This window comes from Papio anubis, chromosome 17 (assembly GCF_008728515.1).
Source record: "Papio anubis isolate 15944 chromosome 17, Panubis1.0, whole genome shotgun sequence".
Classification (NCBI taxonomy): Eukaryota; Metazoa; Chordata; class Mammalia; order Primates; family Cercopithecidae; genus Papio; species Papio anubis.
Window position 1 is genome coordinate 59,122,776 of NC_044992.1, and position 19,325 is coordinate 59,142,100.

The window sequence follows — 19,325 nt, forward strand, 5'->3', positions numbered from 1 at the left end:
GTTCTAGAGATGAATGGTGACGACTGTTACACAATAACGTAAATGAACTTAATGCCACAGAACTTATGTGCATAAAAATGGTTAAAATGGTCAATTTTACATCATACATATTTTATGACCATAAAAAAAATTTTTTTAGGATACTGTTGGAACCAACCTTAAAAACTATCCAGTCCCACGTTCCACCCAACACAAGGACCCTTTGTTGAAAGAGTCATCTAGTCTCTGGCCAACGGGGGCAGGCACAGTTGATTTCATAAAGAAGTCTACAGAAAGTCTAGGTGTATATCATTTTTTCTTATGTGCTTCATATAGTAACATATCTATTCCCTCACCCTATGACGAGTCTCAATACAATGTTGATGTCAATCCTTAGTCTTCTCCTCTCCAGGCCAAACATCCTAGTTTTCTCATGGCAGTTTCTTGACCATTCACTACCTTAAGTCTTCTCTGGGTGCTTTCTAATTTACTCCTAATGTTCTTTCTAAAATGCTCACCTAAATTCTGTATAATCTGGACAACACATCATACAGTAGAACTATTTTTTTCCTATGCTCTTACTGCTGTATATTACTCTTACTGCTGAATATTACCATAAAATCTAACATTGTATTAGGCTTCATTTAGAGTTCACATCATAATGTTGCTTCATATATTTAAAAGCACAAATTTTATAGCAATTAATTAAATGAAGATAATTTAAAGGAGTTGCTGTTAACTATAAACTTAGAAAAGCCTATACATAAAAATCTTTATGAAGAAATTCATCCTCAGATACAGTATAACCGCAAAACGTGTGATATGTTATTATGATTGTAATTCACAGCATACACATACTATGTGGCACTGATACAATTATGGTCATAGAAAAGGTATATTTGTTAATACTTATTTGGATATAAAAATTTAATAAACATGTAAATGAGTGCAACCTTTAATTGCCAAACCTGGCATTAAGGAACTTGATATGAAAAGAACACATAAGTTCAGAAAAGAGATCTTAAGCATTAAAAATCCAGTGTGAACACACTTTAGATTTAAGCATTTGAATGACTTAATTCATTTCAATTGATACTTACCTTGAACATTTAGCACCCTTTCTACATTAACATCAGATAATCTCTTTTTTCGAAGTTCAGCACGTATTCTAAACACTTGATCAGCATATGGAGTCACCACACCAATACTGCCATCATCTAACTTCCCCCACGCTACTGGCCACTTCCTTCTTAACTCTTCTACACGTTCCACCACTTCAAACACCTTTAAACGAACATACACATACATATTAAAGTCATCATCAATGTTTGGAGAAAATAATATCATAACTGAAACACATTTATAAAGGATCCCATTTTAGCAGACGTCATTTAAAAAAAAAAAAAAAAAAAAAAAAACTACCTCTAAATGGGAGTAATGCTTTGCTTGATGTGAATAGAATGAGAATATAATTTTTCCATTTACATTTTAAACAGTAAAATTCTCCAATACTACAACCAGTGAAAACATGAAAATCAGGGGCAATGCTACTGGCCCCCAAGTTCCTGTGTAGGGAGGAACAAGATCAAGTTCCTGCATGGGGAAAAAGACAGGCCATGAATCTAGGGGAGGTAAGTTCTCACAGCCCCAGTAATTCTAAGTCCACTCTCTTCAGATCAGAGAAACTAACCAACTAGAAGCTTCCTGTCATCAGGGACGTCACTAATTCCCAGCAGTACAAGGCCTAACATTGTCCCCTTCCTCACTGATATAACTAAGCAGACCAGCCAACAGCCACCAATTGACAACAAACCACAGTTGGGACTAGGCCACATGTGGATCACAGAGACAGACTTTCAGAATTCACTATCTGCTAGTGGTACAAGTCCAGCCAAGCCATTTCATTAACCTTGCAATAAAGCAACACCACAGTTTATGCAACTAAATTTTTCAGACCCTAATTATTGGATTATGATAGGGTTTTTAGGATAGTTTGTTCTATTTTAATTCAATAAATTGATCAAACAGTTTTAATGTTTGGCACAGTGGAGAAGGTACAAAAATTAATAAAACATGTACCTTGCCTGCTACTTACTGAGAAGAGCTTATGGTTTATTTAGAAAAGAGAGCTATAATAAAAAAAATACATATAAGGCAAGCACAACAGAGGGTCAGTCAAGAGTCTAGGGGCATACAGAGAAGGAGATATGCTTTTAAATATCTTTAAGTACATCGTTTCTTTATTAGTTACTAACAGTATCTATTTGAATTTATAATATTAAATATATTTAATAAAAATTGACAATTTTCATCTTTTGAAAAACTTGAGGTTATTGACTGTGAAGCAGTTCCCATGTCCAGATACAAATTCAATGAACTACAGAGGTAAGGACTACAGTTATCCTATTGTTATTATGATACAGCAGCAGGTGCATCACATACACAGACCGCCCAGGGAATGTGAAGAGCAAACTAAAGACATGGCATTCTCACTATCAGGAAACAGAGCAGACATACTGAGTCTACTGAAATAAGGAATAAGAAAAAATTATCTTTACCCATGTGGTTAGATGTGGGGATAGATGAGTTGGGAAACACCTCTGCTGCACCCTCCCACCCCATAACAGAGTTCCCACCACTAAGCAACACACAACCATTTCTGCACTTTATCCTACTGTCGTGTAGTCAAAAAACAGACTTAGAATGATGGTATGAGACATTGTGGGAAACCTCTTCCCCAGACAGACATCTTTTAAGTTGGTCAAAATTAGCAAAGACAATCAAAGTCTCTAAAGACAGACGAAAGAGGTTACAAGAAAATTGAGAAGCATCTACCTATTCAACAAAACCTACAAAACTCACTGAGAACAGTGGAAGGTTGAGGCCTACAAGCTACGGGCTGCCTCCATTCCCCCACAGCTCTGTCTTACAGAACTGTTTCAACGGCCAAGGGCCAATTTCCATCTCCCTAGCTCCCTCCTATTCCAGGTGCTTTTGGCAGCTGGTAAACATTGGCAGATTTCATTTTTCACAGCTTTGTGCTGCAGAAGGCCTATGATAAGCAGTTGGCAGTAGTCAGGTAGTACCTGTTCCCCAACCACCCACCATCTCCTGCTACACAGGGAATGGGACAGTGGGTAGCAGTGCAGTCCCTCTTTCCTACATAGCTCTGTATTGCAGGAGAGCTGTTCCAAATGCCTTGGCAGTCCACTGACAATCTCCATTTTCTCTAGCTTCCTACGACAGAAGACCTATGCTTCGTAGACTCAGCAGCCACTGAACATCAGCAGATCCCAACCTCCCCTGGTCTGCACTGCAGAAGACCCACATTGGGTAGTGGCACCAGCTGGATGGAAGCACCTGGATGGCAGCATGGATTACACACAAACACACAGCATATACAGAGCTCCTGCTCCATAGGATGGATGCAGGTTGGGAAAAGCAGTGAGGAGCAAGTTCCATGTATTCCCCCAACAACTGCTCCATAAGTTCTGCCCAGGAGACAGTGAGAGGAAGGCTTACAAACTGGTAACATTCTGCCTCTGCCAAGAGACCCATGGCAGCTGGATTACACCGTGGAGCAATTTATGCCCTAGGAAGTAGAAAAGTAAAAACATTGAAATGAAAAATTTATTGCCAAGAGTCAACTGTAGATTTGAAATAACAGAAGCATGAATCAGCAAACATGAAGATACATAATGGTTACGCAATCTGAACAACAGAGAGAAAAAGTAATGCAGAAAAAAGAATACAGCCTCAAAGAAGTGTGGAACACCAATTAAGCTCACCAACATGCATCTGATGGGAGAACAGAAGGAGAGCAAAGATGGAAAGGAGCAGAAAAAAGGTTCAAAGAAATAATGGCTAAAAATTTTCCATATTTGATGGAAAACACTGAGCTATACATCCAAGCTCAAATGAAATTTGAGTAAGATAAATGCAAGGAGACTCACACAACAGACAACCATATTAAAAACTACAAAAATAAAACCTTGAAAACAGCAAGAGAAAAACAACTCATCACTTACAAAGAAATTCCAGTAAGACTAACAGATTTCTCACCAGAAACAATAGAGGCCAGAAAGCAGTGAGAAAACATATTTCAATGCGCTAAAAGAAAAAATCCAACCAATTCGACTAATAATCTTATATTCTACTTTTCAAAAATGAGGCCAAATAGAGACATGCCCAGATGAAACATAACCTAAGAGAATTCCTTACTTGCAGACTCCCCTTACAAGAGACACTGAAGGAAGTTCTTCAGGCTGAAAGCAAGTGATACCAGACAATAATTCAAATCCACACAAACAAAGGATCTCGGTCAAGGTGATTATGTGGGTAATGATAGAAGACAGTATAATAACATATTTCTTCTCCTTTCTCCTCTTAACTCATTTAAAAAGCAATTGCATAAGCCCATATGTACATAATTGTATTGTTAGGCTATAACATATAATAATGTAGTATGTTTGACAATAACAGCACAAAGGAGGTAGGTAAAAAATGACACCAGATGGTAACTCAAATCCACAAAGAGAAGTGAAGGTTAATATAGCAAACTCCATAAATACGTACTTGTCACCCTTCTCTCAGAATTTTTTAAAAACATAAAATTATATAAATTAATAATTATAAAAATATAGTTTGTTATATATAGGTATACTATATATACTATAATGGCACAGAAAGGAAGGAGGAATAGAGCTATGTAGGAGTAATTTCTACAGCTCTTTGGAAATAAGTTAGTAAAAATTTGAAGTAGATTCTGATAAAGTAAGATGTATATTTTAAGCCCTAAAGAAACCACCAAGAAAATAACTCAAAAAATATAATTAAAAAATAATTAAAAGAAATGGCCGGGCATGGTGGCTCATGCCTATAACCCCAGCACCTTGGGAGGTCCAGGTGGGTGGATCACTTGAAGTAGGAATTTGAGACCAGCCTGGCCAACATGGTGAAACCCTGCCCCTATTAAAAATACAAAAATTAGCCAGGCATGGTGGCAGGCACTTGCAATTCCAGCTACTTGGGAGGCTGAGGCACAATAATCACTTGAACCTGGGAGGCGAAGGTTGCAGTGAGCCAAGAACATACCACTGCACTCCAGCCTGAGCAACAGAGTAAGACTTTGTCTCACACACAAAAAAAGAAAAATAATAACTAAAGGAATTAAAATGTGACACTAGAAAATATGTACTTAATACAAAAGAAGGCAATAAAGGAGACACAGGAGATCAAAAACTACATGAGACATAGAGGAAAAAAGGGCTGAGGTAAATCCAACCATATCAATAACATTAAATGTGAATGGATTAAAAATCCCAATCAAAATGCAAAGATGACCGCAATTCCAGAACTTCGGGAGGCTGAGGGAGGTGGATAGCTTGAACCCAGGAGTTCAAGACCAGCCAGGGAAACACAGCAAATCCCATCTCTACAAAAAATACAAAAATTAGCTGGGCATAGTGGCATACATCTGTAGTCCCAGCTACTTAGGAGGCTGAGGTGGGAAGATCACCTGAGCCCAGGGAGGTCAAGGCTGCAGTGAGCCATAATCGTGTCACTGCATTCCAGCCTAGGTGACAGAGCAAGACCCTGTCTCAAAAACAAAAGAAAACAAAAGAAAACAAACAAACAAAAAGGCAGAGATTTTCAGACTTTTTTTAAAAAATCAAGATCTAACAATATGCTGTCTATAGAATATGCACTTTAGATTCAAACATGTAAATAAGATGAAAGTAAAATAAAAAAAGATATACTGTGCAAACAGCAACTATAAACAAGCTGAAATTGTTATACTAATGTCAGACAAATCAACTTTAAAACAAAAAACTGTACTAAGATAAAGAGGGATTATTTATTTATTTTATTTTATTTTTTTGAGACAGGGTCTAGCTCTGTTACCCAGGCGGCAACGCGGTGGTGCAATCTCAGCTCACTGCAACCTCCACCTCCCAAGCTCAAGCCATCCTCCCACCTCAGACTCCTGAGTAGCTGGTACTACAGGCACCTGCCACCATGCCCACCTAATTTTTTCATAGAGACAGGGTTTCACCATGTTGCCTGATCTTGAACTCCTGGGCTCAAGCAATATATCCACCTCGGTCTCCTAATGTGCTGGGATTACAGGCATGAGTCACACCAAGGAGGGACATTTAAAAATGATAAAAAGATCAACCTATTAGGGAGATGTAACAATTATAAATATAGATAATTAACTGCAGATTCTCAAAATATATGAGGCAAAAACCACGTTCTCCTCTATGCCTCAGGTGCCACCAAGCCCAATGGATTCATTTTGTATATCTGTACAACTCTGTCTACCTCTCAGACCACACCATCTTATGGTTATTATCCATAGCTCCTCCCTTCCAACTAAATTTTTCAAGGTAAAGAACTAAACCTTGGCCCAGTATGGTTGCTCACACCTCTATTCCCAGCATTTTGGGAAGCTGAGGTGAGAGGATCGCTTGAGCCCAGGAGTTCAAGACTAGCTTGGGCAACATAGTAAGACCTCATCTTTACAAAATATATATTAAAAAAAAAATTAACTAGGCGTGGTGGTGCGTACCCATAGTCCCAGCTATTTGGGAGGCTGAAGCTAATGAAGCTAAAGGATCACCTGAGCCCAGGAGGTCAAGGCTGCAGTGATGACACTACTGCACTCTGGCCTGGGTGACAAAGAGAGACTCTGAGTCAACAAAAAAAAAAAAAAAAAAGAAAGAAAGAAAGAAAAAACATATCTGTGGTGCTTAGTATTTAAATTGTACTTTTTTCTCACCTTGGCATTAAACTGAAACCATTTCATTACTGTGGGATATAAGTTCAGAATCAAGAAAAAAAAGAATGATCTTTCTCAGTCTCCTTCTACAGTTTTAAGCACGTGAAAGAAGACACAATTTCAAATGCTGTACAAAGCACGAGATACGTAAAATAAAAAGCATGTTGCCTAAACAAAGGAGAACTATGCACAGCACAAATGCTATGAGTATTCCTTCAACTTGAGGTTCTTAAAACTTTACTTTTAATTCCAACCTTTTTTTTAAAGTTTATTTTTATTTTAACTCTATGTAAGACTATCTTATTTTCCTAATAGTGGAATGTACACTATTTTCAAATGCTCTCCTAAGTATTATACTCTTTATGAAAGATACCATTTTTCCCCTACGAATGCAACTGATGCCACTTCCTCTGCTTGTTCTATAACACAAAACAGATTTGAGTTTCACTTTTAAATTACATACCATCAAGAAAAGACCAGAGCTTCTAAAATCATCTTACTGTCCAAATAAACCTATATTAGTATCCAAATATGCCTACACTGGTATTCAAAAATTCAAAACACCTACACTGGTATTCAGCTGAGGTGAACAGGGTCAGTTTTTGCCCCTTGCAGAAAGAGTCCTGGAGCAATAGGTCTCAAAATTTTTGACTACAGTAACTCATGGGGCTGAAGACACTCTCTGAACAACCCTGCTCTGGTGAAAGTCAAGGTGGTTTGAAATGTCTCTAAAGTTACATGCTTAATATTTAAAGGTCACACGACCTTTAAAGTGAGCTGTCTTTGTGACCTTTTAATATGAACAAATATTTAAAAAAAAAAAAAAAAAAAAAAAAAACTTTGAGTAAAACTGACAGTCCATGAAACAGCACCTTATTTATCCTATAGCTTACGGGTTTCCTGGCAAACACACCAGGTCACTGTGAATGAACAAGTAACCCAGGCTGAGAAACTGAGCCTCTCAGTTGTAGTAGGCAAACATCAATCCTGCCTCAGGATCAAGGATCAAGGCTCAGCTCTGATGCCTGATGTCACCGCAGGGCCACCAAGGCTTCTGGATTTCAGGCCCTGCTTGCCGCTTCCTGTCATCCCTCCCACCCATAATCACGGCTAATTTCTAGGTCAGTGGTTTCCAACTTGAGTGCAAAAACAACAAACGAGACCCCTAAAGTTATTTTCAATATTTCAAATATTTAAAGAAAAGTTTACCTTTTCCTAAAATTAAACGGCACAGACTAACCAAAATGTCAAGTTTGTTTTTGGCTAGGATTTTATCAAGTGAGTACTGATGATTTTTTTGTACTGACTTCTAACTACAGGCCCATGAGCAATGTCTTAACGGAAAAATGAATTCCTACTACATCATAAAAGCCATTTCTTTGTTAATAATATGGGTAAAGCATGGAATTCAAGGGCAGTGGAGACTGGAGATCAAGAGCCATGCCCCCAATGCTCTGCCATCCTTCGGGTTTCCTCAAGTCCAGAACTCCACTCCCTCCTGACGGACAGAACCTTAACTCCAGGGTTTCTGGTTTGTTAGCCCCTGAAGACGTTGCCAATTTTTTGGTCTGCTGCCTGATCTGACCCTTCAAATACTCACATTCTCTCTAAACCTAAAAAGTCAGAAATTATAAGAGAATTATGTAAGTTGGAGCACATCATGGAATTGCAACATTGCTGTCTGGGTCCATGTGATCTCTTTGGAGCACAGGATTCTGCAATTCAAGTTTTATTCATTTAAAATGATACCTCATTTGCATATGCACTATAAAACTTACTCAGAGTCTATTTTAGATACCTAACAATAATGATCTAATTGAGAACAATGTTGGTTTTTCTTTTGAATGAAATCATGTATTTTGTGTCTTACCATAAGACAAAATGTAAATCAAAGTTTTTGTTTCCCACAGGAGATTCATCTGAACAAATCAATGTTATACAAGAAAGAATAAACTTTACATACTATTAACATGTAAATGAAGTCAATATGCAATACAATGTCAACCCAAAACTTTAAATAAATGCTTAACAAAACCAGACGATGTGACTGAGGAAAATGTCAACAATTTTCAAAAAAGAATTAAGGTACCTCTGCATTATTATAAAAAGCTGTGCTATTTTTTTCTTGTACATCTTCTCCTCGTGCTGTAAAGAAAGTTAGTGGGTAGAAATCTTTGTGTGCTGGCTGCTTCCCACTGGCCATCAGTTTGCCCTCATAGAAAAGCTCAGAGGTGTAACTGTAGTAAAAGACAAAAAGAAAAAAGGGGGAAAATCTACATCAATATTAATTTCACCTATAAGAAAAAAAAAAGTCAATTCTAATAATATTGCCTTATGTCCATGATTAATTTTACTCCAATCATCTAATACTTACGATGCCAAAAATTTCTCCAAAAATAACAAGAGTAGGGTCCTGGCGTAACATTGTTAAATGGAATGATTTTGGTAAGCTACAAAGCCAAAACAGGAAGAAATGATGACAGTTCAACACAAGATGAGACTTTATGAGGAAATTTGCTAGCCAGTATATTTCCTTGGTTACTATGTATTTTTATTTAAATGAGTCACATACAATCATGTACCACATGACGACGATTTAGTCAACAACAGACAGTATTTATGATGATGGTCCCGTAAGATCATAATACTGTATTTTTACCATACTTTTTCCATGTTTAGATATACAAATACCATTGTTTTATAATTACCTACAGTATTCAGTACAGTAGCATGCTTTGTACAGGTTTGTAACCTAGGAGCCAACAGGCTATAGACACCATATAACCTGTATGTGTAGCAGGCTATGCCATCTAGTTAGTGTAAGTTCACTGTGACATTTACACAACAACAAAATTGCCTAATGACACATTTCTCAGAATGTGACCCATGATTGTACTAATACATGCAAACACATAGATATACAGATGCTGAAACAATGTACACAACTGAAAGAGGATCAAGCCGTAAAATGAATCCACTTTACTGATGAAGACACCATCTAGTACTTGACTCATCTGTGACTGCAGCAAATGACTGAAGACAATAAAAGAATCACATTTTGAGAGATATAATTATATCTATCCAATTGCATTCAGGGAAACCTAAAAACGGTTTTCACATGGTTGACATAATCAATATTATTAAATTATACTACATTTTTTTACAGTGTTAAGTTTCTGGTCAGGGTAGTGACTGGAAAGGAGCACAAAGGGGCGTTCGGAGCGCTGGTCATGTTCTGCTTCCTGATCTGGATGACGGTTACATGCTGCATGCAGGTGGTGACAATCCACTGAGTCGTTAAGATATATACCTTTATATCTCTTTATATTTATGCACACTATAGCTAACAGAAATCTTTTAAAACTTATTAAGTTTCATGGTTTTTCTCCCTCCCTTTCTTTCCCTTCTTCCTTTCTTTTAAAGCAGATTCCTTGTACAACATAGCCAAAGACATAAGCAAACCATCATGCTATTTGTCAATATCTTTATTATAGCATGTAACTTTTCATACAGATTATATATTTGGTCACAGAAAAACATATGTATAGCTAACATAATCTAAAGTTTTGGTTTCCAGAATTGCCCTTGTGGTGTTATTTTATTTATATGTGTGTGTGTGTGTCTGCGTGTGTGTATTTTTTTTTTTTCATCCATAGTTCCTGGCTCATAACTACCATAGCTCTTGTTACAGTCTTTTGTTATAATTTGGGTATGTCAGGCCCAGAATCTCTCTGACCTTCTCCTGCCTTCCTTTCATCGGCCCCAAAGCAGGACTCTAATCTTCCAGTCTTTTTCTTCTTATTTTTGTTTCTGAGACAGGGTCTTGCTCTGTCACCCAGGCTGGAGTGCAACGGTGTAATCATGGCTCACTGAAGCCTCAACCTCTCGGGTTCAAGAAGCCCTCCCACCTCAGCCTCTCAAGTAGCTGGGACCACAGTTGCGTGCCACCATGCCCAGCTAATTTTTTTTTTTTTTTTGGTAGAAAGGGGGTCTCCCTGTGTTGCTCAGGCTGGACTTGAACTGCTGAACTTAAGCAAACTTCCTGCCTCGTCCTTCCAAAGTGTGGGTCTTAAGACCCTCCACAGAGAGGGTTCCGCCCTATACTCTGAAGGAAGAAATGCTGACATCACAAATCCTTCCATAAAAACCCAAAGAACTGGGTTCGAAAGCCTCTAGAAAGCTGAACATGTGGAGGTTCTGGACGGTGGCGTGCCCAGGGAGGGCATGCCAGCTCTGCACACTTTCTCCCACACCATGCCCTAGGCACTCTTCATTTATATCCTCTGTAATATCCTTGATAAGAAACCAGTAAACGTAAATAACTGTTTCCATGCGTTCTGTGAGCCACTCCAGCAAATTAAGTGAACCCAAAGACCCAAAGAGAGGGTGGCAGGACCCTCAACTTGAAGGCGATCAGTTAGAAGTTCCCAAGGCCCAGGCTTGTGACTGCTGGAGGGCTGGCAGGTGGGCAGTCTTCTAAGCCCTCAACCTGTGGGATCGGACATTATTTCTGGATAGATGGTATCAGAATTGAATTGGAGGACACCCAGCTGGTATCCCCTGCAGAACTGGTTGCTTATTTGTTGGTGGGAGGGAATTCCCTACATTCGATCATACAAGTCTTCTGTGTTAATTGTTGTGAGAAAGCAGAGGAAGAACATGATTTGAGTTTTTCCCAAAATAGCCCTACTCTGTGAAAAATTACAACTCTGACTTCTGAAGTTTTCTTTTAAAGACATAAAATTAAACATAATTTGCAAGACTAGGGACACTATGTAAGTCTGTTGGGAATCATCTGTCCCTAGTAACAGTTCTGTTTTGAGATCCTTCCCACCGGACCAGACCACAGAAAGTATGACACGGAGGGGGCAGTTCACACCTACTTGATGATAGCTTCATGGGAGCGGTAGTTCTCACACAGGAGAATCCTACATGGGAACTCAGCAGGGTAATGCTCATAGAGTCGGTCAAGTAATGAAACGTGAAGGTTTCTCTCCCTGGCAAACTCGCTGTAAACAAAAGGACTGAGCTGTAACAGACAAACATACAGAGAAAGTTTAACTGAATATACAAATAGTATTTTTTAACCTACTTATAAAAAAATCCACCAAGCTAAAACTTCTTATATACCAAACCTCAACATGCTAAATGCTGGGACAAGCACAATCAGTTAATATTTTCTCTGAACCATTACGTCTACTAAGAACTTGGCTAAAATGTCTAACTTCTCATTGCAGTTTACCAACACTAACCTAGAGTTTCTTTCTACACCTGACAAAGGGCTCCCCAGCATAATAATGAATAGCTACTACTTCAGTGATTCTAGGCATGCAACCCACTGCATCACTGAGGGAGTCAAACAGTTATTTCACTAAAATTGATTAATTATTTTAAATGGTGAGCTGGTAGGACATACAGCCTACCACTAAAAAATCATTTTTAGTAATTAACAAAACAATCCTCTTGATTGTATGAAGTATAAGGAGCCATTCATGGTTATGCCTTTTACCACTAAAGAGCAAAATTAAACTACTTTAGGCAAAGAAATGAAAACAGAATTTGTTCCTCTACATTTAACTCTCTCCTTGATGTCCTGACAGCTACATAGTAAGATGTAGGTCCAATCTTAACTGCAGCAGGAGAGAAAGAGCCCCAAACTGCGACCTTGTGAAACAGGTATCCTCATAGAAAAACTGTATTTCTCTTTCCTACATATAGATATTCAAATACATAAAATCACACTCTTTGAGATTTTGGCTATAATTTTTAATTAAGCCCTCTATTTCCTAGTTTTCTATTACACCAACAAAAATTACTCCTTCAGGTAAACAAATTAAGTCAGGAGCTGGGGAATTACAATTCCCCAGGATCCTACAGGAATGATCATTTAAATTTTACTTCACAAAAAAAAGTAAGAATCAGATACTCATACTATAAAAGAACAGAACTTAAATAAACATGAAAATTATAACAGTGACAGACTATCCAAAGAAAAAGAGTAGCAGAATAGTAATTTTTCTTCAGAAATAACAGTATTTTTCACTATTAGTACAGAATTATTTGAAGTACTAAAGTTATAATGCATGGCATGATTTCATAGGATGTTTTAGAAATAGATTAAACATCAAAATATAATTAAAAGTTACTTTCAACACAGCGACTTAGAGGGCACTTACCTGCATGTGATCACCAGCCAAGACAATCCGAGTGTTTTGAGTTGCTAATGCTAGAGGCATAATGGTTTCACACTCCATGGCCTGGGCAGCTTCATCTAATAGAATGTGTGTAAAAAACCCTAGAAAGTACAGCATAAACACAGGATAGCATGCTAGAGCAGCAACAAAGGCAGAAGGACTATAGTTATCTTCTTTTCTGCTAAGTAAAGAGTTCAGTTTGCTAATAATCTAAGAGTAGTGAGTACTTTTATTTATTTATTTATTTATTATTTATTTATTTTTTTTTGAGACAGAGTGCCACTCTGTCTCCCAGGCTGGAGTACAGTGCTATGATCACAGCTCACTGTAGTTTCAACCTCCTCGGGCTCAAGTGATCCTCCCACCTCAGCCTCCCAAGTAGCTGGGACTATAAGCATATGCCATGAGGCCCAGCTAATTTTTGTACTTTTTTATAGAGATGAGGTTTCACTGTATTTCCCAGTCTGGCTGAACTCCTGGCCTCAAGTGCCTTGGCCCCCCACTCAGCCTCCCAAAGTGCTGGGACTACAAGCATGAGCCACCACACCTGGCCCCAGATTGGTACTGCTTTTTTGATGATTAAGTTTTGTCATATTTGTCAGAACAACTTCCTGACATCTTACATCTGTACTTCACATAACACTAGTTTGATTTTACATAGCTCCTGTACTCAAATATAATAATCTTAATAGAATGCCATAATAAAACCTATCATAATTATCATCTCTACAGTATATAATGCAAAAGCATTTTATAACAAAAATCTGAGAAAAGTGTAAAAAAAAAAAGAAAAACACCAACACTCTCCAAATTGGAATTCTTCATATGATCAATAATAAATACCATCTGACCAACTAGAGAACAAATGGAATAGCTGTCACTAAAATTAAACCAGGGGTTGGCAAATTTTTCTTCAGTAAAGAGCCAAACTATATATTTTAGATTTTGTGGACCATATAATCAATCTCTGCTGCAACAACTCAACTCAGCCACTGTAACACAAAAGCATCTACAGACAATAAATAGGTAAATAAATGAGCATGGTTGTGTTCCAGTCAATAAAACTTTATTTACAAAAACAGGCAGTGAGCCAGATTTGGCCCACACACTGTAGCTTGCCAATCCCAGTCTAAACTGAATTCATAAGCCCTAAAATTGTGAGACTGTGTCTTGAGTCAGCATACCAGGTTCAAGGTCCAACTGACAGAGGTACTGGGAAGTATTCAATGTAACAACCACCACTCGATGTTTAAGAATATCTTCTTTCTGGGGCATCTGAAAGGTGGAATGTGCACTTGAGATCAAACAGTACTGATGCACAACTGGGTGGACAGTCTTTACCCAGCGATTTCTGAAATATACCCTGGAAAAGAAGAAAATATTTCTGATTTACATTTACTAATTTCTTAACAGTATCTAGTTATTAAAATACCGACATTGTTATTTTAAGACTGCAACATATGAAAAGTAACAAATGAATCTGATAACCATTAGCATTCTATTGAATTAGAATTTAACATACAACTGCCACTATATCCACTGTGACTCTCTAAGAAAAAAATGACATAGAAGTATATGCAATTCCACAAAATAAACGCCTATTTTTAAGTGCTCACAGTAATCTTGCAACAGAATCGTATAAACATAAGATTTATAAGCATTACAGTTTTTTAAGTTCAAAACATTCCCATTCTGGAATTACCTTTTTCTAGAATGTTCTTACAAAAATACACTGACTCCTATTTTAACTATTTATGCTAACAAAAAACAGTGAATTGCATACTTATAACAGGAATTCAAAGGTTATTTTCATTTTATTTTAGACTATATTCTTATACCTATACTTAAATAGACCTCTGAGGTTCTGGAAATTTAAGAATAAATTTAAAATTTGAACAACTGGAAAGTCTAAGTACTTCCATTATTTGCAAAAGAAAAATATTAATAGGCCTCATGCAATAGATTATTAAAATGGTACAGAAATTACTCATCCATCCATCTACTCATCCACCCACCCATCTCTAACCTACCCAAGTAACAAAGATTCTTTAGGTATCTACTATGCTCCAGCACAGAGGCAGATCACATAGGGCTTGTGAGCAATCCTTGGGTTTACTCTGAGTTTGATGAAAAGCCATCAGAGAGTTCCAACAGGGCAGTGACACCATACGACTTATTTTGTTAAAGGACTATTCTGTTTCTCTGGGCAGAACATACACAGTGGGGGTGGACAGCGGTGTGCTGGTAAATGTTTAACACCTAGCTCCTGGGCTAGGAAGAGGAGGGGATTTTGGTTTGTAGTGTTTGCTGATTTGTGGTGTAAAATTGTCATGGCGATTTCAAGCTACCAGCATGTCACTGAACATGAACCTGAGAAGTCGTACACATGATTAGCTCTAACAAATCAATACAAGTTGGCTCCAATACAACACTGAGCGGCATGGAGGAAGGAGCAGAGGGTGGAAGCAAGGAGACCAGTTACAAGGTTACTGTTAAGACTGCAGACAAGAGCAGATCGTAGCTTGGACTAGGCCAACAGTAGAGATGTGACAATGGTCATATTCCCTAGACATTTTGAGAGTAATGCCAACAGAATTTACTGATGAACTAGAAGTGGAATTTAAGAGAAGGAATGATTCCATGCCTTTGAAACTGGATAAATGGTGGTGGCTTTCGCAAAGGTGGTGAAAAAGAGGAATGGATTTGGGGTGGGAATTGAGAGTTTCGTTCTGGGCATATTCAGTAGATATCCAAGTAGATATATCTAGTAAGCAAGGCAATACATAAGTATGGAGTTCAGGAGAATGCCTGGGGCAAGATAGCTACAATTGGGATAATACTAAACCTTGAGACTAGATGAGATTAGAGAATAAAAGTAGATTTAAAAAAAAAAAAAAAAAACTAGTGGAAGGAAGAATGACTGATGGACCACTCCAACATTCAGAGGCTGGGAAAGGAGACTGGGAAGGAACAAAGAAATAGGAGAGAACTCTGGAGAGCGTGGGGTATTGGAAGTAAAATGAAGCAAGTGTTTCAGATAGAAATAGATAGGAATAACTGTGTTAAATGCTGCTAAGAGGCTTAAATAAAATGAAGACTGACCACAGGACTTAACAGCAAGAAAACCAATATGATGAACCTCAATATGATGGTTTTAGTGTAAAAGTACAGATGGAAATCTGATTAGCTTGAGCTTAAGAAAGGAAGAGAAGAGAGGAGATAGTGCCAGGGAGTACATATAGACAACCGTCTAGATAAGTTTTGCTTAAAGGCATGCAGGTCGGGTGAAGGTGAGTTTTTGTTTTTGTTTTTGTTTTAATAAGACAATAGTATATTTTCATGCTATACAAAGAAAAAACTATGGAGGAAAGAAGAAGCTGTGTATCCAGGAAAGGATGAGAGCTCGTTCACAAGTGGAGAGGTTGGTCCCTAGAAAAGAAAAGAACAGTTTAGAATGGGAGGGAAAGCAGTTATTTAGGAGATGCAAGTCAGATGATCTATCAAAGGGAAGATGTGGGCATTCTCTTCTGACGGCTTCTACTCCATCGGCAAAATTACAAAGATCACCAGATGATTGTTATTTTCATCACTACTATTCCTCTTTCCTAGTTAGGAAAACCGAAGCCCAAAGAGCTTACAGCCAGGATTTAAACCTGTGTTCTTCCCCTCTCTAAGCTTCATTTCTTATTTCCAAAATGAATATAATAATTCAACTTCTCAAGGATTTGGGGAAATTAAATGAGATAACAGATGTATAATATGTAGCATAATGCCTGGCAGCACCAACAAACAGAAGCCCCCCACTTCCCTTCACCCACAGCAAAGCTGAAACTAAAACCAGCATTTCTAAACACTCAGTAAATATTCAATGTACACTGCGCAAATGCAAAAAGGTAGCATCATTATATGAATATAGGCAATCAAAACAATTACTTAAAAGATCTGTTGTTTATTCCATCTAAAAGCACATATTGTGTGAAATATTTTATTTAATAAGTCATCATATGGAACAAAAGAATAATTTATATGCAGCTTCTAAAAAAGTAAGAGCAAAATCTGGTGCTTAATTGGCATGCCTTCAGTTAGTCTAACATTTTGGTAACAATTTCCTTTTCTCAAAGAGCCACCATTTGTTACTAGGCTCTTGTCTCTTACTTTGTGTTAATGTTTCTCAATTTTATGGCCTCTGCACATTTTATGAAAGCAATCTTAAATTATTTTTGGAAGCAAACCAAAAAGGTTTTTAAAAGAGAATTATTAATATTTTGGCCACGCACGATGGCTCACACTTGTAATTCCAGCACTTTGGAAGGCAGAGGTGGGTGGATCACTTGAGGCCAGGAGTTCAAGACCAGCCTGGCCAACATGGCAAAACCCCATCTCTACTAAAAATACAAAAATTAGCCTGGCGTGGTGGCATAAACCTGTAGTCCCAGCTACTTGGGAGGTTGAGGCACAAGAATCACTTGAACCCAGGAGGTGGAGGCTGCAGTGAGCTGAGATGACACCACTGCACTCCATCCTGGGTGACAGAAAGAGACTGTGTCTCAAAAAAAAACAAATTTAATTTAGAATGTAAAATAAAAGGCTGGGCACGGCTCATACCTGTAATCCCAGCACTTTGGCAGGCGGAGACGGGCGGATCACGAGGTCAGAAGATCGAGACCATCCTGGCTAACACGGTGAAACCCCGTCTCTACTAAAAATACAAAAAATCAGCCGGGTGTGGTGGCGGGCGCCTGTAGTCCCAGCTACTTGGGAGGCTGAGGCAGGAGAATGGCGTGAACCTGGGAGGCGGAGCTTGCAGTGAGTGGAGATCGTGCCACTGCACTCCAGCCTGGGCGACAAAGCGAGACTCCGTCTCAAAAAAAATGAATAAATAAAAAATAAAAGAGTAGTTATTTTTACTGTCTGATATTAATTACTAAGTAACTTTCTGTTTCTTTGTTTTTCTTAGACATTGGAATTCTATTATAGTAATAAATCTTGCAAATTGCTATTAAAAGTCAACTTTAAATACTGATTTCTTAAATAAGAAAAATAAAAGCCTTAAGTTGATAATCATTTTTTACTAAAAATCACATCAAAATATGTTTTAAATTCTTCAAACCAAAATTGAGTTCACTTTTCCATTTTTCCTTCAATTCAAGACCACACTTGAAAGTGATAATTTGGTGAGGGGGGAAATTTTACACAATGGAGATAATCTAGACTTGGCAGAAGAATTACAACCTCTATATCATAAGCTATGTACAATCATTTTCTTCAAAAGGCAAGCACTGGCTCACACAAAAACATCTCTGGATACATCAAAGTTAATCATGAAAAAAATCCTCATTATTTCTGATCCTGGCCTACCTGTCTAAATATCAACTTACTGGTAAGCAAATACTAAGGAAAAAGTAGGCAGTTATGAGCCACATTTTAAAACTAAAATTCTACCCATCCCCCAGATGAACTATTAAATCTGATAGCAGAATAAAGGCATTTTCAGATATGCAAAAGCTAAAAAATATTACCTCCTATGAACTTTGTCAGAAGGGTTGAAAGCACTAGTTAAGGGTGTGTAAAAAAGGATGTGCACCATCAAAACAAGGTAGAAAATCAAGAAAGAGGAAGACCTAAGATCCAGGAAATGGGATCTAATATAGAAGAGAAGAAAAAGAAATTCCAAAATAATGGCAAAGAGAAGTGTCAGCATAACAAAGAACAACCAGTTCAGAAAGGAGGAGCAAGTGAAATCCAAAAGGGGAGCTTCCAGGAGAAAAAAACAGCACTGACAAATTATCTAAGAGCTGTGACAATAAAGACACTTGTTTCAGTAGGTATTTAGAGAGTCACTTAGGGTATAAAGACCTGATTAGACGTTCAAAGAAAATAAAGCAAATGAAAAACAGTAAGTATTAATGCTAGAACAAATCCAAAAACATATATACATATTATTTGTTAGGAGCAAATAATTTACAGGATCATCATAATAAAAACACTAAAAATGAAGCTACCATACACTCTGGGAGGCCAAGACAGGCAGATCACCTGAGGCCAGGAGTTCGAGGCCAGCCTGGTAAACATGGTGCAACTCTGTCTCTACCAAAAACACAAAAGTTAACTGGGCGTGGTGGTGTGTGCCTGTAATCCCAGCTACTCAGGAGGCTGAGGCAGGAGAATCACTTGAACCCGGGAGGCAGAGGTTGCAGTGAGCCCAGATAGCCCCACTGCACTCTATTTTGGGCAACAAAGCAAGACTCTGTCTCACAAAAAAAAAAAAAAAAAAAAGCTACAACAGAAAGTCAACAAATATCCAAAATCAAATTAAGACACAGCAGTTGATATATGTGTGTTTATATATATTTGTTATATATATACACATA

The 19,325-nt window shown here is 37.8% G+C and overlaps 1 protein-coding gene across 9 annotated transcripts in view; it reads right to left on the bottom strand.

The window, feature by feature from the left end:
• Positions 1–19,325, bottom strand: part of HELZ (helicase with zinc finger) — a 176,363-nt gene that overhangs the window by 64,530 nt on the left and 92,508 nt on the right. For all 9 annotated transcript variants that reach the window (XM_031657722.1, XM_031657728.1, XM_031657725.1 and 6 more), the window contains 5 exons: positions 14,139–14,317; positions 12,937–13,055; positions 11,644–11,789; positions 8,850–8,997; positions 1,080–1,263 (listed from right to left, as the gene is read on the bottom strand). In XM_031657722.1, the coding sequence (XP_031513582.1) occupies positions 1,080–1,263; positions 8,850–8,997; positions 11,644–11,789; positions 12,937–13,055; positions 14,139–14,317 (776 nt within the window). The remainder of the gene's footprint in view (positions 1–1,079; positions 1,264–8,849; positions 8,998–11,643; positions 11,790–12,936; positions 13,056–14,138; positions 14,318–19,325) is intronic.